The sequence below is a fragment of the Rhopilema esculentum genome, chromosome 6 (genome assembly GCF_057945365.1).
Source record: "Rhopilema esculentum isolate cy_ngs chromosome 6, ASM5794536v1, whole genome shotgun sequence".
Classification (NCBI taxonomy): Eukaryota; Metazoa; Cnidaria; class Scyphozoa; order Rhizostomeae; family Rhizostomatidae; genus Rhopilema; species Rhopilema esculentum.
In genome coordinates, this window is record NC_142820.1 from 1,631,681 (window position 1) to 1,656,007 (window position 24,327).

At 34.4% G+C, this 24,327-nt stretch overlaps 2 protein-coding genes across 3 annotated transcripts in view; both read left to right on the top strand.

Annotated features, from left to right (window-relative positions):
• LOC135686781 (zinc finger MYND domain-containing protein 10) overlaps nucleotides 1-8,494 on the top strand; it is a 58,680-nt gene extending 50,186 nt beyond the window's left edge. The window contains exons 15-16 of one of the 2 annotated variants that reach the window (XM_065203113.2): nucleotides 949-1,074; nucleotides 5,683-8,494. In XM_065203113.2, the coding sequence (XP_065059185.2) occupies nucleotides 949-1,074; nucleotides 5,683-5,746 (190 nt within the window). In that variant the 3' untranslated portion in view covers nucleotides 5,747-8,494. Of the gene's footprint in view, nucleotides 1-948; nucleotides 1,075-5,682 lie in introns of those variants that run through there. The other variant, XR_016143826.1, reaches the window with a different exon arrangement.
• Nucleotides 8,495-8,738: 244 nt separating this feature from the next.
• LOC135686776 (phospholipid-transporting ATPase VA) lies at nucleotides 8,739-24,219 on the top strand. The gene is made up of 20 exons (XM_065203106.2): nucleotides 8,739-8,904; nucleotides 9,652-10,103; nucleotides 10,603-10,810; nucleotides 11,324-11,412; nucleotides 11,728-11,834; nucleotides 12,605-12,736; nucleotides 14,181-14,296; nucleotides 14,768-15,017; nucleotides 15,998-16,747; nucleotides 17,336-17,415; nucleotides 17,680-17,815; nucleotides 18,266-18,360; nucleotides 18,476-18,556; nucleotides 18,941-19,165; nucleotides 19,649-19,906; nucleotides 20,283-20,483; nucleotides 20,792-20,872; nucleotides 21,084-21,188; nucleotides 22,028-22,203; nucleotides 22,386-24,219. Exons 2-20 carry the CDS (start codon nucleotides 9,712-9,714, stop codon nucleotides 22,549-22,551), a joined length of 3,648 nt encoding a protein of 1,215 aa, XP_065059178.2. The 5' UTR covers nucleotides 8,739-8,904; nucleotides 9,652-9,711; the 3' UTR covers nucleotides 22,552-24,219.
• The last annotated feature ends 108 nt before the right edge of the window (nucleotides 24,220-24,327 follow it).

Genomic DNA, 24,327 nt, shown 5'->3' on the forward strand with positions numbered 1-24,327 from the left:
TTAAAATGCCTATTTCTGACAAATACTGAAGTTTATAAATAACACTGTAAATATCTATTTTCATTTTGATTTCGCCGTTTTTAAGAGCTTTAATCAGGAAAGAGCTAGTATTCAGAGATAGAGTTAAAGATGGATAAAGTGTTAATACATAGAGTGACTAGGACACTCGGCAACTTTGTTATCCTCTGACATTTTGTTATTAATGCATCTAAAAAGGATGGAACGTCTCTCAAGCTAAAGGTTTAATTTATATCAAGTTAATTATGTTAAGAATTTTCTCATAGCACATATCTTTCGCACGTATTTGTTCTAAATCCTAGCAACATGTTGTTTTGATTCTCTCTTTGCATTTTCTACCATTTATCCTATTAACACGAGACGAGAAATGCTTCAACTTATGTCCACCTGCCTGAATTTGTTTTTCTTACTGTCATAATTTTCTTACAAGAGGTTGTTTAAAGGGAAACCTAGTGTCATACCCAGTGGGGTCACTTGAACATTCTATATACAGAGGGGGTCCATCCGATAATTTTGGGTAAGAATTTTCATTGTGATCTGATACTTTTAAATACCTGATTTAAAAATATCAGTTCGACAAACACATAACAATATAAAAAACAGGAATAAGCAGGCTTGTTTAAACTGATTATTTTAGGAAATATTCTGAATTGCTATGACACGTGATCTCTTATGTGCTCAACCATAAGATTTTGCATTTCGATAATTTTTCGTTTTCTCAACAATTTTTAGCTGATAACTTTAGGCCATTTTATTTGTTTATGGTTCTTTCAGGTGAAATTTTGATAACTGTGGGTGGTTCTCTACGAACATTAAACGTTTGAGTGACTCCCCTCGGGTGTCATAGCACTTATCATATCGAGATTTGTTAAAAAAACTTGAATATATTTTTTCTCTTTTTTAATTGCTCTCTATCCTAACATTTTTTAGACTAGCAGCCACCTACAGCCTTGACATATTAGAGAATCTAGTCGAAGAGCCTCCGAAATGCAGCAAATGCGGCAAAGACGCAACAAAGAGATGCTCGCGATGTCGACATCAGTGGTATTGTTCCAGGTAAGGCTTAAAATTAATGCGTACATTATCGGTGAATCTCACTCAATGCAGAGGGTAATATGAACGCGGTGGACCAAATAGCATCAGAGACGCCAACCCCTACCAGCATAAGAAGCGTTTCATTACAGAGAAAGGTAGAGCGAGAGGCAATAAAGAACGCACTCTTACGTAATCATGTTTTAAGAATCAACTCACGATGAATTTACAATATTCATAGTTAAATGTCATGTGACTATGAAGTGACAGCGCATGCGTGACATATAACAGGAGTCAGGAGAGGGAACCTGTTACACTAGAGATAGATAGGTATGCAGGACCGTGTAGCCAAAAGCGCACTTTGTAGAAGGTTGATGCTAGAATATTTGACAGTTCACTTCCATTAAGGCGTGCTCCAATACGCTTGCATGGAATCAAAACAACGCCAGTTTATGTGATAACGATCAAATCAATTTTTGTCACAATAAGGCCCTGTTCACACGATACCGGATTCATTTCGTTTCGGATCGCTTTTGATATCGGATAGGCCTTCTGTTCACACGATGACGCTTCCGATACGTGGCGCATCGAATCCGATACGCTCCGTATCGTTTTTGCGGAGTCAAACCATTCCGCTGTGAGTGTGGAATGGAATCATATCGGATCGCTTTTGAGCTCGTGTGAACGCATGAATCCGATACGGTTTCGCTCCGGAACCTCTGTTTCGAAAAAGCAGCTTCGCTTTCGGGGTTTCTAAAAACAGTTTGGCACTCTTTTCAAGACACAAAATTACAGTGGATCGCATTTAGACAATAAATTTGCTCCTTGTGATGATGATGAGCTTCACAAGATTAATGCAAAGGAGAATGAGATTGTTTGAAAATTGATTTCGTAATATTTCTTCTTCAAAACAAAATAGCGTATCAGTTCTGTCACGCTGAATGCATTCAACCAGAAAAAGAGCAAAACAACGAACAACATTCCACGTTGCTATGCAATTGCTTCAAGACAATGGATTTTTTGGAGCAGTGTTGAAGCGTAGCGTCATGGTGTGAACAGGAGTGAATCCGATACGAAATTAATCCGGTACCGATGGGTCAGTGAATCCGATATGAAATGAATCCGGTATCGTGTGAACTGACTTTGATTTTTCTTTGATTTTTTTCATTGACTCTTATCCAATCTTTCAAAAATCGATCACAATAGCAGGGTTGTATTCTTTAGTTAATTGTTTGGGAGACGAGTCTAAATTCCTGTCGTTTATGGCATTTATTCTATCTATTTATCTGAACCTGTGAGAAAGTGCATCATAAGGGCATGTGATTTAAGGCGAGGCAAATTTACATCTAGTGGTGCTACACAGCATTTAATAAAACCGTATATATTCGGTTTTATGCAAACATAATTGATCATCATAAGTTTGTACTGAATGTTGAAAATGAGAACAAATCTTCGTGTAGAAATCTATCGCGATCGTGTTTTTTGTCATTGATGTTGAACAACGTAGAAGATAATGAATAATTCTAACAGAGAGATATTTAGGCTGTCGTCCACTTTGAGCTTGCTATTAGTGGACTCACGTCAAAGTCTCTCAACCATTCTAAGCTAGGTTTTCTTTTAGCGACCAAACATACAAGTCTCAACCTCTCTTATTCACTCTAAGCTTGCTACTCCTTCAGCCACCATTTATCTAAGGCTCTTACCAAATTTGAGTCTGCTACTCTTTTAGCAACGACACTTAAGTTGGAGCTTATTACGACTTTGGCGATCATGCATTTAAGATTCTCATTAATGTTTTAACTTTCTACCACTTTCAAGATTAAGTTTCTAAGTCGTTCTTACACCATGAGCTTGCTAAACCTTTAGCGACCACATATGTAAAACCACACTGCTTTAGCCATCGTACATCTAAAATTTCATCGTCTTTAAACGAACCACTCCTTGAACAAACGTACACAAACGTCTCTCATCCATTCAGAGATTCTTATTCCCTTATCCACCGAACATCTTCAACTTTGGTTTACTGAAAGCGTTTTAAGACTTTAAAGATCATGGATCTAATACTCGCATTTTGTTTGGGCCTACTACAACCCTGATAGTCAGTTTGTATTTGACAATGGCAAAATGCATCACACTTTTCACTACATTTGTATTGCTGCCACTAGGGCTATGTCCATCATAACTTTAATCGCAAATGTTTTCCCGCTCCTATACAACTTTTTCCTATTCAAATGAAATTTTTACTTCTTGGTCTTGTTGTGCTTTGACTTTGTTTTAATGTTTGCATTACCTTATTTCCTACCTTAAAAAGACTTGCCAAACATTTTGAGTTTTCTTTTATAAATCTATATATTGAAAACTCGATTCCTTCAAGACTTTTCACTTTGATCTAATAGTCGTTCAGCTAGTCGCCTACTTTAATATTCTTTCAGCTAAAAAATGCTTTTTCTGTTGATATCATTATTTCTAAAAATTCAGTTTCATTTATCCCATTTCTACTCTGTTGAACTTTTTATCTTTTTAGTTTATCCCTAATGCATCAAAACTTTGCAATGAAACACTTGATTCTTATTTATTTAAAATTATTTTTCCTAAATTTCATCTTTATTTTCGACAACTCATATTCTCGATGTATTCCTTTTGCTGCTGAAAAATCAATTTTCTTGTTTTTAATTCAATGCATTCTTGTTCTAACATTTTTTTACACTTCATTTTGCTGCTTCTCAAGAAAGTGTTGTAAATACCATTTTTTTACTTCGAAAATTATTTTTATCTGTTCGACCGTTGTTGATTTCGTTTACCTTTTTCATACCACCAAAAAGTTATACGCTTTCTGTTTGGTTTTTGTTTGGTTTTGATTTCACTGAAAAATTTATTCTTCGTAATTTAATTTAATTTTGTTGACATTGTTATTATTTCTCGACTCAATTTGCGGCAATCTTCGTTCCCCAATTTGTAACATGCTGAAGTTAGTATGAAATATGATTTTCCAAAGGGATTGTTCCAAAAGCTATAGTATTATGAAGCTAACATGATTTTTCCTTAATTTTATCTACATTCTTTCAAAAATTTAAATTTTCTCGGTTTGCCAATTATTTTCCCAAAATCTTTTACTGGGTCATGATCTAATTTCCACTTGATCGCTTCTAAATGTTTCTTTTAGTTTTATTTGCTTAGAAATTGAATTTATTCTTGCTTTGGTTTTTAGTCTGAAAAAACGAACACTTCAATGTAACATTTATCCTGCTAAAACGATTTTGGTTATTTGAACTTCATTTTGCAAAAGAATTATTTTTCTTGCTTTCATCATTATATTGCTTACAACTATAATCACGAAATTTGCTTTTTAAACAAGAAAAAGTTATTTTTAAGTGTTTTTATCTTGCCAAAGTTTTCCTTTTCCCTTTTGTCTGTATTTTGCTAAAAATCTTTCAATTTTTTATAATTTAATCTTTATTTTATTTTTTAAGTTATAATTTTATTTGAATTTTACCAATATTTCATCCTATTAAGATTTTTATCCTGCTTAAATTTTTTCCATCATTCTACATAGAAATCATAGATCACTAATTTGGTCTCATTATCTTCGTCGTTTTTTAAACTTGAACTTTACTCATGTTGCAATCATTTTTCCCGATTCTATCTGCTACAATCATATTTCATCGATATATGTTGCCAAATGCTCATAATATCTCATTTCTTCTTGCTATTTCTTTTATTAATTATTAATTAAGATGTTATTCATAATTTAGTTTTGATTATTGCTCCAATAACTTGTCTTCTCTTGAACATAGATTCGGGGTTAACCAATTGGTCTTGCTTGTTTCGTCTTTTCTGATGTTGCTCTTATTCAAAATTGTATGTTACAAAAACGCTTAAAATTATGTTCAAAGTTTATTGTTTTATGACTATTATATAGTATATAGCATAAAGTCACATTATCTTTGTGCTCTTCTTGGGGAAATTTGGCGTGAATCAAAGAATTTCAGCTACCCAAAATGCCTTGTGAGTAGCTCTTGCCAATTCAGCTTACGCCTTTGTTTTGAAAAATACTTCGAAATTATTTGTACCGAATTTTGTCTCTGGATTCAGATTGAGAAGGAGAAATTGAGTTTACAGGTAAATTTTCGCAATAGTAGCTATATTGAATTTATAACAACACAAAGTTTAAAATTTTTTAAAGGATTTTATCGTGATTGGAAAATAGGGTGAAAGTTTCATTCGGAGCAATTTTTGAAGTATGATCCCTTATAACTTTTCAAACTTCTTTCGTCAGAAAATCTCCAATTCAAGTACAAGTAAAATGAAAATTCTAGTCACAATAAAAGTTTGGTTGTTAATCTTAACGTGAGCTTTTACGTGAGCTCGGAAAAAGTCGTACAGGGAAGTTTGGAGATATTTCGAAAACGAGGCCGTTAATTAAACCATAACAAAGATATTGCTAACTATATTGCTAAAGGTATTTTGGTGAATCTCCGATTTTGTTAAATTTTATTTTTAAGACCTGTCAAAATGTAAAATATTAATCGATGCCTTGTTAAAACACGAATTGTAGAATTTTATCTAACAAATTTATTACACTAGATAACATTCAAGTGAGTCTACTAACCACGAATAAATTTTTGTTTCTAGGCAATGCCAAGTCCAAGATTGGGCGACTCACAAAACCAGGTGCATTGTGATCGGAGATCAGTGACAGGTTGAAACTGGAGCTTGGAGCAGAACTGCTGATAATTGTAAGAGATACGACTCAAACTGCTTGTCGTCGCCATTCATAAACCTAAATGATCGTTACTTTAACAAGGAAGTTTTTTGCTGTGAAACACTGTAAAATATCACAATGTAAGTTCCATCACCATTCATGGCTTTGTCAAATTCGCCTTTCATGATGATAAGAATTCAGAACTAAGTAAAATATTGTATTAAAACGTTGCTTATTTTTAACTGGATTCTACATTTTATCTAATGAGAATATTCTCTTTGAATGAGTGTATTCCTATACTGGCTGTTTTCATTTTGATGAATAATAGTATTAAAAATCACAAATAAGCAAAAAATTTAGTTCTTGATGAAGCTTGAGCCTTGCGTTATTTTTAAATTATTCTTAAATTACCGCAAATTTCGGCCTTAATATTTTTATAGACTATTTTCTTATAACAAAATTGTGTATGTGCGGGAGTGAATTGTCCGGATAGTTTTTTACTATCTAGACACTAGTTGTTTTAGTTAGCAACATTAGTTCTAGTAAGGCATATAGATTCCTGAAAACTTTCATTTTAAAAAAGGTATTGAAATAGTCATAACAATGCTATCTGTATCTACCCATAGAGTAGTGAACTGATGATAATCTATTTAAGAAATTTTGGAGTTCGAAGATATAACTTGAAAGAAAACTACAAAATACATCTTACTTTAAGAAATCACTTAGATCTGTCACAGATCGCTTGGAATAATGTTCACATGAATGCAGGTTTTCCCCACCAAACCATTGCAATTTTGCCGCTGGTTCAAAACGTATGACCAAGCCAAAATTACAGTAATCCGTTCGCAACCTTCAATTCTTTCGTTGGTCATATCTCAGACAATCGCAACAGATTTGACTGGTTTTACACATTGTGTGTTCTTTCTGCTAGTCTGAATAAAAACAATTAAAATGGGGTTCTAGGACTTCACCAGTTTACCGCTTGCGTAATCAAAGAAGAATTTTCTCGCTGTTTTGCAGATGTTCTCACTGATATTGTTTCAAGTTCATTCGAAATTCAGCTTGCAAAATAATTGATACAGACAAAATGCTTTGAACTTTTAATAAAGTATATATGCATCTTTCCAACAACTCTGCACATGAATGTAATATTCTCGCTACTTCAAATAATTCTTCTTATGATAATCAAATAACCATATAATCACTCACGTAATTATAAACGATTTTTAAATTCATATTTGGTGAATCCATGATTTACCAAAGAAATCCATAAGCACTTTTTGCAAGCAATATATGAATGGTAGTAGCAACAGCCTCCTCTTTCTACTTCCCTTTTAATATCCTGCTTACTGGCAAGCGATATTAAACTCAAAGAACAACACTTAAGGACAAAACAGGTATAACTTCTAAATATTATCACAAAATAAGAATATCTATGACTTTAAAGTATCTTATTATTAAAGTATCTCTTATTCTTATTATTTGATTGCATACATAGAACTTTATAATATCTTATCTTATAACATCTTATCTTACAGTTTTTTATCTAATCTCAGTTCCTATAATAGCGTTTCGATCAATTTCTGACTTGTTAAAAAGTATCAGATGAAAAGCTTCAGCGTATATTTGAATGTTTATTTTTTAAAAGCCATTTTCAATTTCGGTGCCGCCAAAAAATTGTTCGATTCTTTATTAGTTAACCAATTTTTATGTCCTGTTTGCCTCGAGAACATAATGCTCGTATTTCTTCAAAAACTTGATAGAATTTCATTGAGGAAATTTTACCTCGTGATTTTTTAAGCTATGCCGGAAAAATTACAACTAGCATTTAACACTGAAAAGAAGCAAAAGGGCTTTGCTCTAATGGACTCCTACCGCCGTCTCATTGTGTAGTAGCTGGCAGCACCACTGAATGAGGCTCTTCAAACTGTTGTTCAGATGGCAAGTTTTTGCAGTTTTAACATAACTGTCTTATCGGCACTGCCCCAGACTAATTAGCTGTATTAGGAACAGGACTCGACAAGATTGTTTCAGCGTACGTTCTCTGAACAATTTCAAACAGAAAGTATAGATTGGCAAACATTAGAATCTCTAAAAATTATAAAAAAAGATCGAGAATGCTGCCGAGTACATGTAAATAGCGTCACAGTTGAACGGGACATCCTGCCTTTTAACGTCTGTGAGAGTGCCATCAAGTTTTCTAGGGAGCTTTTGACATACAAACTCAAACTTTCAAACTTCTACTTCCTACATCGTTGTCTCATGACCCCCCCCCCCCCCCCCTCCAGTCACAGAATAGATTCTGTGCCTCCTCTAGAGGATCCTCTAAATCGGACAAGAAAATGGTTGGAGAGGGGTGATATTTTGGGCTATATAGGTACGTTGTGGTGTAGTTCTATGACTTGGAAAAATGCAGATGCATAAAGAATAACTAATCAGTCACTGCGAGCAGTGGCGAAGTTGTCGGTGGATCCTCTACTATAGTGTATTTTTGTGATGGGCCTTCATGTCCTAAGCCCTGCTGACTTCAGATAAACCTGTTTCTCTTCTTGTGGTCACAATTTCCATACTTCAGGTTTAGGATTCACTGATTTTTCTCGTTTGGTCTCTTCAGGGGATTTTCCTTTGAAATGAGTTTGCAGATGTTGGCAGATGTTTTTTGCAAAAAGTTTTTGCAGCTTAAATTGAAATCCAATAATTCACGCTTCAGCCCTGCCTACCTCCGCGAAGGTTTGCCATTATAGCGGGAACTTGAGGGTTATTGGGGATGGTGACTTTAAAACAATTAGTTTTATTAAAAATAATTTTGTTGTCACCAGTATTCTTTTTTTCGAATCCCACGTCTTTATCCCAAGTGCTCTAATTAGCGAACATCAGTATTTTCCCCTTGGTTACAAACAAATGACATCTCGGAAGAGTTTTGTTTACGTAGGCTGGTGGTAGTAGGCGGAAAAATGGAAGGGGAATGGGAACTAATGTGGTGTTCCTAGACGGAACAAGTGTTTAGGACTCAGTAAGTTTTTATTTATTCATTAGCCCAAGAAATCGGCAGTGTTTGAGGCGTTTGGTTTGATTTATATGGAAGAAACTCCGTTTGGTCAGCTCTTTCAACACATAAAATGAAGAAATTCGTCATGAAACTACCGGGCATAGTAAGTTGTCGAGATTTGCAAATGTGATGGCCTAAGCAAACTTTCCTACTTTCAATTTCATTATTGCTATATTTAAATTTCTACTTACAAGAGTTGTGTTTTCGGTATAGCTGAGGCGCTCTCCTGAAGATGGATATTTCTCTGCCCAAAGAATTTCATATTTTAGATTTAAATCGACACTGTGTAAAACGTGAGCATAATAAACACATAATTGAGTATCAATTTAAATACGTCAGGTTTTATATCGAGCTTTAAGCCCACGATTTTTAGCAGGATTGCTTTTAAGTATATCGCTGTCAGGCCATCGCTTCAACTCTTGGCATTTTCACCTTAAACGGCAATGACTTTGCATAGAACAGCTGTGTTTCTCAACTACTATTAGTTCCCAAAGGATTGGTATTGCAATGTCATCAGCTTGCAATGGGATAGTAAATAATGATATTCCTTGTTTAGGTGATTACTCTGCAAACCTCTTAAAGAACCTGGTGATCCAAGTAACAAACTGTAATCGCAATAGCATGATTGAATAGCATTTATCAACACTCCTTGATGAGTAGGACAGCCTGTCAGCTGCTATCAAATATTCAGCACAGGCTAAATCATATTTTATAAATTTGCTGAAATTTAAAAACATCATGCTTCTCTTTTCAATTTGGTGATTTTGTTTTGGTTAGAGAGAAGCTATGTTAGATTTCCAGAACTATTGTTCTGTATATTTTATCACAAAGTTCTTCTTATTTTTCATAGAACTATTGATCCATTTGACAACACATTTATCAAGAAAGGCTGATTCTATACAACTTGGAGATGGACGAAAGAAGGCAACAAAAACCTTGGAAAGTTATCCCTAAAACATTTCATGGCTATTTCCCAAACAATGAAGATGGTTCTTTTGAAGAACAAAAACAAATTCAATTTCAAGAACATAAAAAGAATGCAATTACTACATCAAAGTACACTTGGCTGACATTCCTACCCAAAAACATATTTGAACAATTCCACCGATTCGCAAATATATATTTTTTAACAATCATAATTCTGAACTGGGTACCAGCAATAAATGCCTTTGGAAAAGAAGTTGCAATGATCCCGCTTTTATTTGTGTTATCTGTTACTGCAGTCAAAGACTTGTTTGAAGATAGGAGAAGACACAGATCTGATAAATATGTTAATAATATGTCATGCAAAGTTTATTCAAGGTATGATCAATTAATTCCCATTCACTAGGTACTTGTTTTTGCTTGAAAATATTGTTTATTGTTTGTAAAAAAATTTAATGTTGTGCATACAGTAAAAAACCCCTACAATATTTTTATTAGGGCTTGGTAAACATATAGTTGTTTTTTGTAGCCTTCAGGTGGATATTATAGAGCAGTGGCTGCACCATTAAGAAGGAATGGAGCTAAATTGCCCCACTGACTTTTTAATTATTAAGAACAATACTTATCTTTTTTTATGGCTGCCTTCACTTCAGTTTAAAGCTCAAACACTTTACAGCCTTTAGATGAGTCTGACCTTACCTAGCCTGTTTAATTCGGTTTATATTTTACATTTTGTTTTTGTAAATTTCTCATTATTTTATCACGCTTCATGTGTAGATATTTAATTTACTGATTGATGTCCTCATTTTATTGTAATGTCTGACTATTCACTGTTGGATCAGTTCATGCAATTATGGGCTTAATATCTCATCCCAAGGGCAAGCAATGCTTATATCAATGAAACATGGAAAAATATTGTTGTTGGAGATATTGTGAAATTATCATCAGATGATGCTGTACCTGCAGATATATTACTTCTAAATTCAACTGAGGAAGGTGGTATATGCTATGTGTCAACAGCCAGTTTGGATGGAGAAACAAATCTCAAGCAAAAACAGCCTGTTAATTTCCTGAAAGATAAAAAGGTATATTATGAAATATAATATATGTGGAATAAGATGAATAATGAACATTCAGGCATGTCTCAGTTGGTATCTTATTGAGAGGGTAGCTTACTATTAATATCTGGATGTGTAAATTTTTTTGTTATGTAAATTTACTTGGATGTTTATATGCCTTCATGGATATCCCAAGTTTTCTCCTGTTTTTTTGTGACTGCAACTACACTTTTTTCAGAATGCTATAATGTTGTACTTGCCAAAGCTGAAGCATGGACATGAATGGCTTTCTAAAATTAACTATTGAGAGATTATATATAACACATTTTATTTCCAGTTTTCAATTCAAATCAAAATGTATATGTTAACAACAAGATCAGAATCCAACAATAAATGTTTTGCTCAATAAACTGTAAAAACACACAGCTTTCTACCACTTTATGATCTTGAGTCACAATTAACAACACCCATAAATTCAGTTTTGTCAAGTAAAAAGATCTGATCTTTTGTAATTCAGTTTTTCTTTTACTTTTTCAACAGTCTCAGAAAGACTTTCTACCCTCTGATGTCAAATTTGTTGTTGAATGTGAACAGCCAAACAATCAAATTCACAATTTCAAAGGAGGGATGTAAGTATTTCTTGTATACTTTCTTTCTTTATTATTACTTCGGTTCGTGGACCTGATTGTATTATTTGAATCACTCAGGTAGTGCTTTCTTTTCACAACTTTGCCAAAGAATATTTCCTTATACAAAAATGCCTTCTTGAGTCAAAATTTGCACAGACCCTCATCTAGCCTCAAAATCTGTCTAGATTCAATTGAATTCTACATAGCAGTCAAAGTATTGTCTGTAGATAATGTTTCATCAATTTAAACTTGATCTGTAGCTGCCAACTTTAAACAGAATATGTACATTCAAAAGATTATGTTTGCTTTTTGCAGTAAACTTCTTGATGGGAAAGGAATACATGTTGATCAGAATAACCTTCTTCTTCGTGGGTCAGTGATAAGAAATACAGATGTTGTTGAAGGTCTTGTCATCTATGCAGGTAAATTTGTCTTCTTCATTGAGGCATACCTAAATTACAGCTACAGCTTCTCTTATAACGCATTAAAGCAGACCAACCTTGATGTGTTTAAACAGAGATGCTGATCCAAATAAACTCCAATTCCTTATATTTGCTGCCGCTTGGATTAACCCGACATCAATTGAAATGCATTGAAATAAGGGCTGTAGTGCCGCGGGCTCATTGGGCACAAGGGGTTCAGAGGGCTTAGCACCCCCAGTTAATGCCAAAAGAAGCTGATTTCTACTGTTATTGTTTTTGAAACATTTTGTGCAAGTTATTTTGATAGTATTACACCCTTGCGAATATGAAAAATGCTTGAAGTTTAGATTTGGTTGCTCCATTTAATTATTCCAAAAATTGATGATTAAGTTTCGATCTGATTTTTTTCATCTTACTTTCAAAATGTGAGCTAATGTGATATTGCTTTGCAGATGACTGTATATTTATAAATAATTTTCCATGCATTTTGCTTCACAGGTTGAAGTATAATCCAATAGGATTGAACATAGGCATAGGTCTACAATATTAAATGCTGATTATTGAGTTTCGTATTCGTTTTTATTGATTTTTGAATAACAAATCATGCCACTTTAAGCTTTGAAGAAATAGATCACAATGAGCATATTATAATGGTTAATACTTATTCATTTATCTTAGCTATATATTTTTAAGCCTGTATATGATTTCTTCACAGTAGAGAACATTTGTTTTCTATTTCTTATCTTCTTTCATTTCTGATTAACTTTAAGGGCATGAGACCAAAGCAATGTTAAATAGCAGTGGACCAAGATATAAACGTAGCAAGCTAGAGAGAGACATTAATAAAGACGTGCTGGCCTGTGTATTCATTCTTTTCATTTTGTGCACAGCTGGTGGAATAGGTAATTTCTTGTCTGTTTGCAGGAGGATTTGTAGCAAATAACATAATTCTTTTGAAATTCATAATAGGTGAGCAGCTGTTTAACCTTCTATGCCTGCTTTCAGAACAAAGCTATAAGATGCATAGAAACAGCTGTATAATCATGCGAAAATGGTCTTCTTTGGCAGACAGCTACGTTTAATTGTTCAAAATGTTGCTAAATAATTTTGAAAATGTCATTCAATTGTAGGTTAGTCCAAATGTCTCCATTGAAATTTTTTTTGCCATATTTGGTCATTTGGGTGACCCATAAGGGTCACACAACTACCATAAATTTGCTACAAGAACAAATCAAAACTGCTGCAAGTGCAAATAAAAGAGCTTTAAACGCAAATGAAAATTGCTTAAAACGCATAAAAAAGGCATTTCAAACGCAAATGAATATTTTTGTAAAGGCAAATGAATATTGCTATAAACGTAAATGAATACTGCTGTAAACGCAAATGAATATTGCTGTAAAGGCAAATTAATATTGCTGTAAACGGAAGCGAATATTGCTCTAAAGGCAAATGAATATTGCTATAAACGTAAATGAATATTGCTGCAAACGCAAATGAATATTACTGTAAAGGCATATTAATATTGCTGCAAACGCAAATGAATATTGCTGTAAACGCAAATGAATATTGCTGTAAAGGCAAATGAATATTGCTGTAAACGGAAGCGAATATTGCTCTAAAGGCAAATGAATATTGCTGCAAACACAAATGAATATTGCTGTAAACGCAAATGAATATTGCTGTAAAGGCAAATTAATATTGCTGTAAAGGCAAATTAATATTGCTGTAAACGGAAGCGAATATTGCTCTAAAGGCAAATGAATATTGCTGCAAACACAAATGAATATTGCTGTAAACGCAAATGAATATTGCTGTAAAGGCAAATTAATATTGCTGTAAAGGCAAATTAATATTGCTGTAAACGGAAGCGAATATTGCTCTAAAGGCAAATTAATATTGCTGTAAACGGAAGCGAATATTGCTCTGAAGGCAAATGAATATTGCTGCAAACACAAATGAATATTGCTGTAAACGCAAATAAATATTACTGTAAAGGCATATTAGTATTGCTGCAAACGCAAATGAATATTGCTGTAAAGGCAAATTAATATTGCTGTGAACGGAAGCGAATATTGCTGCAATAGCAAGTGAATATTGCTGTAAGTGCAGTTGAATACTGCTGTAAACTCAAATGAAAATAGCTGGAAGTACAATAATCATATTGCTTTGAATACAGAAACGTTGCTGCAAATTTGAGAGAGGTTGCTGTATTTACTGTGTCGCGCCTTTAAAAGCGAAAAGCGTTCTAATTCAAAGTTGGGATCTCATTTTTCACAACTATTGTAGAATACACTGTATCACAAACCAGAGCACTTTCAACCATATTTATTATATTTCTGTTTCAAGGCTGTGGTTTATGGACAAAGTTCAATGTACAATTGAACGAAGACTTAGGCCTTACTTCACGTGAGCCTGCTATGGAAGGTTTTGTCAGATTTTGGACTTTCATCATCATTCTCCAGGTGAATACCTTTGATTTGATTTCATTTCTTTCAACGCACATGTTATAAGCATGCAAGAAGAATTTTTCGCTTTTTTATCTATTATTTGATATTTTTCATAATCACTTTTGACGTTGGTATGCTTTAAGTGATAACTTTTTTAGCAGATTTACAGCATTGACAAATTTTAATGAAGAATACTGCCATTGAGATTTTCATTAGCATGAGTTTTGAAAAACTGTTAAGCTGTCTTCCTCTATCATTTTCAAATGCTCAATTCTAAATGCCAAAGAGGAAGAAAATAATTGTGGCAAAAAGACAAACTGTTTGTCCCTTAGTGACGGTAACATGAGATAATGATTTAAAAGGGTATTGTTCCTTGTACCTTTTGGCTTCAGTTATAAACATTAATGATTATGTGAAGAAGTTAGTTTAGAGGTAAGTATATAAAACACACGTACATTCAATGAATTCATCTTTGCTGTCTTTCAGGTTATAATCCCTGTCTCTCTCTATGTATCAGTGGAACTTGTGAAACTTGGACAGGTTTATTTCATAAACCAAGATATTGAATTGTATTATGAGCCAGCTGAGAACTTCTCTATATGCCGGGCAACAACAATCAACGAAGACTTAGGCCAGATAAGATATGTCTTTTCAGATAAGACAGGAACTTTAACAGAGAACAAAATGATCTTGAAGAGGTTCACCGTTCTTGGCACAGAATGTTCCATTGCCGAAGGTACCCTAATTCATATACTTTCAAAAAATTTCGCTGCTTTCGAAATGCCTCCTGAAAGTTCTACTGAAATTTCTTGGAGCACCCAACACTTTGCGCTGTGCTTTGTTATTGTTTCCCCGAATCTACTACTTCCAGCCCTCCCCAAGATACTGTTGCTCCTAGGGGGAAGGGGGTGGCTGAATTTGCCTTTGGAGACTGACGTTAGTGTTTAAAGACTTTTGGCAGTGATTGTACCTGAATTTAGATGTTAACAATTCATTGCCGTTTAAAATCCTAGCAGATGTTTCGGACAGATTTCCAGGTCGCCATTCTTTCAGCTTGTTTGGTAAAAAATTATCCGTCTTTATTTTGAAGCCAATTAAATTCTGGATAGACATTGGATAAACAAGAAAAAACTCTTTTCTTAAGGATGTCGTATAGAAAATGTTTTTTGCTTTTTGCGGTTTCAATAATTAAATATTTATTGATTCTCAACTTCGGCTTTTAAGAGTAATGATAATATTTTTAATTTTATTTTCAAAGTTTATTTTTAAATTGGCCAGAATTAAAGCTTTTATGCAAAAAAAATCATTAGTTAATTATTTTCAATTTTGAAGATTTTGTCTGTCATGACAGAATTCACAGAATTTGTGTATGTTTTCTTTATACATGCATGTAATTTTGTCTTGGATAACTCTTTGAGTAATTCTTAATGCAGTAAGTGGGAGAGCGAAGATGATTTTTGGAAACATGAGGGAAATTAAAACAGCGATTCCACCCTTTTTGATGGCTAGAACACCTTGCTTATGCACAAGCAGTTATATATCTTTACCTAACATGTCCTTTTCTTTCCCCATTTTGCTTCTAGTCCATTTTTACCAATCCGTACCCTAAAGCCACCGTAATTGCTCCCTGCTGCCATTTGAATAGAAGCTTTAATAAATAGTTTTGAAAAATTGCTGCATCTACGTGTTTTTTATGAAATATTGTATTTCTTGCAGGCATGTGCAATCAAGCGTTAGAAGAGCATTGTCGAGAACTCGAAATAAATACTGTGAGTGACCGCAAATTTGGTTTCAAAAAGAGCTGGACCGATTTTTTCGTTGCAGTTTCAATATGCAATAGTGTCATTGTTGTTGACTCTTCTAAAAGCTTGGACAGTACTGGCTCTCGAGACAATGATGCCTTTGATGATAATACCTTGCGAACTGCCAAATCAGTGCATCAAAAGGTCAAGCAAAGCAACTCGGTCCCGAATGGAACCCAAGAATTTTGTGTCGCAAATAATTCATTTAGCAATGGTAGCTCGTCAGAACCAATTGTAGTTTATAAAAATCGACATTTCTATGAGAACGGCGAAACATTCATAGAAAAATGCAAATCAGAAACTGGACCTTTATCTTCACAAGATACTGGCTCAAACAGTAGCTTGCGATATAAAAGTACCTCAAAAACACCTAAACTTAGCAAGATGTATAATAGCCTGAAGTACGAGGCTGAGTCACCTGATGAAGAGGCTCTAGTTAAAGCATCCGCTCATTTTGGTTACGTATTAAAGGCCCGTCTGCCAGGGTGCATTAGGCTCGAATTTCCTGACAGCAGTATTTCTGATTTTGAGCTACTCCATACCCTAGAGTTTGAATCTTCAAGAAAAAGAATGTCTATTATTGTTAGGACTCCAGACGGATTGATTCAAGTGTTTTGTAAAGGTGCTGATACGGCTATTATGAATCGACTTGCAAATCGCTCAGGTAATTGGGAACTATTATTTATGCGAGGTTTTCTACGTTTTTAAACGAGGCTGCTTGCAAGTTACGTTGTTGTGTGACCGTTGCGTTTTGATTAGCCTGTGTCACAGATCGTATTCTAAATATGATCTACGACGCAGGCTACATTCTGACGTGTTCACTGACTTAATCACAATACAGAGCCTACACAATGGGACGCAACGATTGTGAGGTGTATATAAATGACACTGACACAGCGGTGGAGATGATTACGAATTGACAATTGATAATGGTTTTTAAGGGGTCGTGTCTTTCTATTTTAGAGGTGAAATTTAACTGATGGAAGTATATGATAGAGGTATATTACTTGGAGGTGACATTTGAGGAACTGAGGAGCAATTTTGATGTTTTCAATTGTTCAAAAACCTTTTAACAAATATTTTGTTATCATTTCATGATTTTTTGAATAGGCAGCGACCCGCAATTTATCCAAGCCTTGGTCCTGTGCAAACTATTTAATCAATTTTTCATCTAGAGAAGCTATATATTTCTTGCTACCTGTTTCTCTAATGCTGATGCAAGGTGATGCCATTTTTTAAATTCTTTCTTTAGATCCTTTAATCGAGAGAATCGAGTCTCAGATCGAAGAATATGCACACGAGGGACTCCGAACTTTGTGTATTGCAAAGCGGGTAAATGATCCACCATCTTTGATTAGTTCTGTTGTTAGCCATTATTTCTTGCTCGATTTATCCTACTTTGGTTCTCTTTCCCTTACATTATTGATTAAAAACTCACCTCTTTAGTCATTTAATCATTATATTACGTGAATAAATCAACATTTATTTATTTTGATGCAAACATTGAGAGAGTGAATGATAACTTTGAAAAATCATCATCATATCAAGACTCTGCTCTACACAAAAGCTAATTCCTTCTTTTGCAATTTGAAACAGGATCTAAGTGACGAAGAATACGCCGAATGGGCTGAAAGGTACAGCGAAGCTGCGTTTTTGTCAGGAAACAGAGAAGAGGTGATGACAGAACTGTTCGACTTTGTTGAAAGTGATCTGACATTACTTGGAGCGACCGGTAAGTTGCAACATGGATTTTTAGATTCTTATGTATATTAAAATGCAACAGAATGTACCAAAATGTGAATTTGAGGTGGTAATGCACGCTAAGTCAAGTTTGCCTGGATATGTGTAAGTAAAGGCAAGTCAAAATACCAGGCTGCTCAAAGGACTCCGATCGATGGAATTCTTGCGGCGAAAATTCAATAAAAATATAGCAAGGTATGAATTCATTTTGCGCTGATGAAGCCCCGTCTACCGGAGTGAAATATTAGCCACAGTTTGTTTACGTGTGTCTATTGTTAGGTCACGGTGTTCCTTATTTGCTTGCTATATTGCCTGGATATGCCTGAGAAAAAGTCAAAAAATGAAGTAAAAGGATCTTTTCTTAGAAGTAAACCAAAACAATCCAATATCTTTGTTGTATTGCATTATTCAAGCAGTGGATGTTAGTTTCCTTTTTTCTTAGCTGTAGAAGACAAACTACAAGATGGCGTGTCGGATACAATAGCAAGCTTGCGTGAAGCTGGCATCAAAGTTTGGGTTTTAACAGGAGACAAACGTGTAAGTTTTTATCAACATCAGTTTTAGTGTTAATTGACAGTCTTTGAGTCTTCATATGATATTTTATTCTGAGCTACCTTTGTCCTTTAAAGTTAAACTATATTCCTCTTTCTAGGAAACTGCGGTTAATATTGCATTTTCAAGCAAACTGCTGGATGAAGAAATGGAAATTATCGAAATGAATGCGAAAACCATGGTAATAAATTCCACTCGATTTTCAATATTTTGAGACAAAAAAATAATACTGCCTCCAATTCTCCGAGTTTTTAGATAAGTATTTTAATTTAAACTATAAAGATTTTCAAAAATGTCGATTCTTTTTGAAAAAAACCATAAATGTATTTAAAGTTATTATGAAATTTTTTTAATGTTTCTTACAGGTTTTTAGTGCTAAAATCTTCTTTGTAGAAATATTTTCTGTCAAGTTCATTTGTACGAATCTTTCAGGGTTTTGATCCATCTTTTGGTAATTAGTTGATTTTGCAAAAAATATACCCGTTTTCCAGTCACCGAAGCCCGCTTCCAATACGATCAAAGTTCTTTCATGCCTAGAGTCACAAAACCGATTATTTTATTCCAGGATGAATGTGATGAGCAACTCGACTCGGGCCTTGAACGGCTCGCGTCTTTGCTTCCGACTTACACTTTTTCTCCAACACATGCAAATAAGTCTGTTTCAATGGCATTAGTGATTGATGGATCGACATTGGCGCTTGCGTTAAAGAATTCCCTTCGCCAGAAGTTTATCGACTTGGCAGAGTGTTGCAGTGCTGTGTTGTGTTGCAGGACAGCCCCAATTCAGAAAGTATGTTTTGTTACCCATTGCATCTTTATCTGAAAAAAACTGCTTGTATGACTTGTTATCTGGTTTGATATTCTACAATGTGTAGGCAGTTGACAATGTGTAACGTATGATTTTTAATTTTAACGATTCAACTGAAACTTTTGAAACCAACGATTAAGGTAGATTTGATCTTTCAACTTATTCAGTACAATTTCAGATATCATACGCAAGTAACATTTTAACAAATAGTATATGTAAGCTGCATTATATATTTCTTAACATTTTTAAAACAAAGTCAATCAGTCCCCGCCCATTTTAAAAATGTACACAGAAAGCTTCTTAACTGTGGGATTTTGTTTTGGTTAATCCGAAGCAATGCCTCAAAACAATTGAAAACGTAACGATATTATTGCACATATGACAATTCCTACATTCGTTTTCCATATATCATTAAACAACGTCAAACGGGTGGCGTTTTATTACGCAAATTTGTTTGGATTTTAGGCCAGCGTTGTGAAGCTGGTACGTGAAAACCTGAAAGCAATGTCTCTTGCGATTGGTGATGGCGCGAATGACGTCAGCATGTTGCAAATGGCGGACGTTGGCGTTGGTATTGTTGGCAAGGAAGGGATGCAGGCAGTGATGGCGAGTGACTTTGTCCTTGGCAGGTTCAAATTCCTCAAGCGGCTTCTTCTTTTGCATGGTCATTGGTGCTACGACCGGCTCTCAAGAATGATTGTATACTTTTTCTATAAAAATGCAGTAAGTTTTTGTCGAATTCCTATTTCTTTTTTTATGCATTTTTAATTGCTAACCAGACTTTGATTCATTAAAGAGTCTGAGAAAAGGCTCTTGGCATGATAGTAGAGCATGCACTTCTAGTCTAGCTAACTTGTTATACTTTTAATGATAATTATAATCATGATAAACAAAGCTGAGCTGTTGTTTTGGATACGTTACCGGTCTGGCTTACTGACCTTAACAAAAGCCGAGGATTATGTAGCTGTTTAAAGAAATTGGAAGATCAGATAATCAAATATTTATGTTTAATTTAATTTTTATCGAGATGCTTGTATTAATTTTTGCGTCATCAAACATATGTTAAGTTTCATTGAACTTGTTTTTTGTTCATTTTCAGTTTTTCGTGTTCTTGCTATTTTGGTATCAACTTTTCAACGGGTTTTCTGGGTCAAACGCAATAGATGACTTATCCTTAATTCTGTTCACCTTAATTTTCACTTCATCACCTTCAATCGTGATTGGTATCCTCGACCAGTGTACATCTGCCGAGCAGCTTCTCACCAGACCGCACCTCTATAAGCGAGGACAAGAAAGCAAGGTAAAAATACACACATTTGTAAAACCACCGAGTCAGTTGTCAAGTTTTGCTTTGTAGTGTATCCATTGCCCCACTCTGTGTCTTAGGTTACACATTAATATTACACATTAGAAAGTTATAACATTTTTTTTAACTAACGCCACATCATTTGTTAACAGATAATCTTGTGAATATATTTTTCCCGTTTCCCTGTTCCTGTTTGCAGCAGCCATCTTCTTTTCACTTTTTGTAAATTTTCCTCACTAATACTGCTCTTCCAGAGTACTTTTTGCTGTGATTTCATTGCTTCTCTTCCTTTCTCAACCTAGGCTTACACGAGGAAGCTGTTTTGGGCAAACATGTTGGATGCTTTATATCAAAGTGTGGTGCTATTTGCACTGCCCTATTTCGTAAGTACATTGTTTTGGTAGAATTGAACAAGCTTCTATAGCAAGATGATTGTCCTGTCGAATGAAAGAAGCAATCGCCCTGTCATCTTTATCATCCTGATGAAATTCTGTGGACATTCTGCGCTTTGCAATGAACAGCAACAATTGAAGAAGCAAACCCAAGTGTTGGTACTCTCAATTCTTCAAGAAATGATTTTATCTTTGTTTTCAGACATACAGAGACACAGATATGGATATGACAACTATCGGAGTGTTATTTCACCAAACAGCTGTAATCACTTCATCGCTTCACTTAGCAATTGAAATACCAAGCTGGGTTAGTAACAAAGGGAGTTCTGTCTCCTAACTTTTGTTCAATCATGATTGCCTATTTTATTAAAAAGAAAAAGTATTTAGAGACACTTTTTAAGAAGCAGTATCTATTTGTGGATCGATGTGAAATCGTCAGAAGCATATTGGTACCCCTAAGTTTTATTTGATAAAGTTCCGTTAGAATTTCACTTTTTGATGTTCTTCTATCTAACAGAGAACATGCGTACCATGACATTCTAAGTTATGAGAATCGTCTGTTTTTCTACCAAGAAAGTCTTTATAAGTCACGTATACCAAAAATTTTTGAAATAGCTATGTCTCTTTCACTGTTAGTGATTTTGCCCATGATAAAGACTTTTTAGATCACATTTAAATCACCTTTATATCACCTCTTTACGGGGGCTGGAAATGTGGACAATATTTTGATCATCCCTCAAACAGATTGCCACCCGTGCAACCATTGTATAAAGCCTTTCATACAACAATTAATATGAGAGGAAATGATAATTTTCAGGCTTCTTTTGCCCTATGTCAAAATTGGCAGGATCAAGATTATTCCAATCGTTTGAATGAGTATTTGGAGAAAATGGGGGAGGGGGACCTCTAAAAATTGATAGAATTATTTATATATAAACAGTAGGTCACTGTTGAATCCAGCTTTCGTTTGCCGGTAGGCCATCTTTATCATAATATAATCAAAACGTTTTAAGCCAGTTGACATCATTTCCACAGTGCTGTTTTAATTCTTACTACACTAAAACTTCCTTCTGTAATTCCCATGGCCTGTCAACTTCCCATTTAATTCCAAAGAAATAATACTTGGCTTATGTTTTCGTTTTCCAGACCTTTATCCATCACATATTTCTCTGGGGAAGTATCATCCTGTCATATGCTTGGTTCCTTGGTATATGTGCTGTCATTTGGTCATTTCGAACTTATTGGATAATATACCATGCTGCAACTACGTCAGAATTTTGGTTGCTTACTATAATCTCCCCCGCCGCAGCATTGCTACCAAGGTAAGTTTGGCTTTTTTCGCAGTCCTTCGATTGCCTGATACAATTCCGTCAATTTGTGTTAATCTGCTCCAATTCAAGTTAATTTATGCATTGCAAAAGTGTTTGTACATGGTTCTTGCGTGTCTTTATAGTTACAGTATTAAGCGCTCTTCTACAGTGTATTCCATGATCATTTATTTCAGATATATGATTCGATGCATCCAAGCGATTTTGTTTCCAAGCGAGGCATCTTTGTCCAGACTCGAGGCTTTGGTATCATCAAAGAACAGTCAGCATTCTTTGCGACGATTTGGAAGTGAAACATTTTCCAATGAACCACAAACGGCAGTGCGTGATGATGTTGCTTGATGAATGAGGTCATAAAGTTGAATTTGATAGACTTAAAATAAATTGATTTATATTTATTCCATATTGGTATATTGCTTGTAAATTACATAAATTGTGTTTCTCCATTAAATCACAAATGATTAATAGATTTGCTATAAGATGACTATTCCCAGGAAGTTAGGCCGGTCATATCGTATATGTTAAGCATATATTCACCTTTCGTACAACTATTTCAGTCTTTTCAATTTTCTCTTATGATTTTGCTTTCTAGTCGTCTTCCTTTTTTTTAATTTATATTGTTACTTTAATTCTTTAATTCATCCTACCTACTTTAGGTTGTATTTTTTAATTTACCTGGTCACTCTTCGTGGGATTTTGTATGTTAAACGAAGTTAGCCAATACTAAAGACGCATCGACCATGCGGGGAAAGCTAAACGTTTTCGCTAACTTTTGATTATCTGTTTTGTCATTTGCCATTTTTAGCTCGCTAGACAAAATTCTATTATCATGCAGTCATTGTTATATAGAAATCGTATAATTTTAAAGTATGCTGTAATGTAAAAACACTTGTGTGTTGCAAATCTTAGTGTGGAGTTGCTTGATTGATTGGCTTCCGCTGACTCTGTTATTTCTTTTGTGCAAATTAAAGCTAGAATCAAAAAAATCTTAATAACAGAATTTTTCATATCATCTCCTTTTATCACCATGCTAGTTTTCGTCATTTAAGAAATGTCATGCCCCGAACTTCTAGTTTTAGAAGATGATTCATATATTGTTTATAAATTTGCTGTGAGTTTAATTTATTTGATTAGTTGTCAAGATATAAAAATCTTGGCGTTTAATGATTCGAGATAACATAAACAAAACCATTTTTATGATGTGATTTTAGAAATACTGGTAAAAATCACGATTGACAAAATTGGTGTCCGAAAACTAAAGTACATTTTGTTCGATTTATCGGAAGCTTTAATATTTTAATTTGTTTTTTCAATACGTGAAATTTAAGTAGGTAGAATAAATGTAGCGATGAATTAGTATTTAGCGCTTTCTGCCTGTGGCGTACACAGCTCATGGAAAGTGGGAAATTCTGGGGATGTTTTCAGGGCGTGGCTCTCTGGAATCGTCTTCGCTGTCACGCCATATTGATTCACGGGAAACAGAGCAATGCCTTTTTGAATTTGTTTAAGTTGATATTGAATTTTTTTGAAAAGGCACTATTTGAGAAGATTTCGTTGAAATTGCAGCCGAATGACTTTCCGTTTCGTCCAATTGCAATGGACATGCATAGTCCAAGCCCCCTCGCCCCTTTGATCCACTGTATACGCCACTTCTATCTTTCAAGATTTGTATATAATATTCACTTCTCCTTTGTACGCACAAATCTATTTAATCAAACCCCTACATTTTCTTAGACAGCGTGTTGTTGAGTGAAGTTAAAGTTGATATTTAGAGTTTAGATGAAATCGGGATGATTTGGGTAAAAATAATTTAAATACAAATTTGTTAGCTGTTTTCAATGATTTAGGAATTGTTTGAAATTGAAGATCGTCTATGATAAAAAATATCTTGCGATATTTGTTTTCTGTTTAAAATTCTTGTTAAAAAGTATTGGGTGTTTTATCATAACGTGAAATGTATTCCCACGTTACATGTTACTGTTGTAAGACACTGTTTATAATGTTTGTGAAGATTGTACAGTGTGTATTTGCTGTTCAGGGCTCTGGCCGACGGACCCCTGGTAAATCTTTCAGATTCATAAGGCTACTGGGTGTGGACTTGGGTGCTTTTTGGCCTAA

Coding starts and splice junctions, on each gene's coding strand:
- LOC135686776 (XM_065203106.2), top strand. CDS start 9,712: ATGGACGAAAGAAGGCAACAAAAACCTTGGAAAGTTATCCCTAAAACA. Junction 10,104..10,602: donor TCATGCAAAGTTTATTCAAG/GTATGATCAATT, acceptor TCTCATCCCAAG/GGCAAGCAATGCTTATATCA. Junction 11,835..12,604: donor AGGTCTTGTCATCTATGCAG/GTAAATTTGTCT, acceptor ATTAACTTTAAG/GGCATGAGACCAAAGCAATG.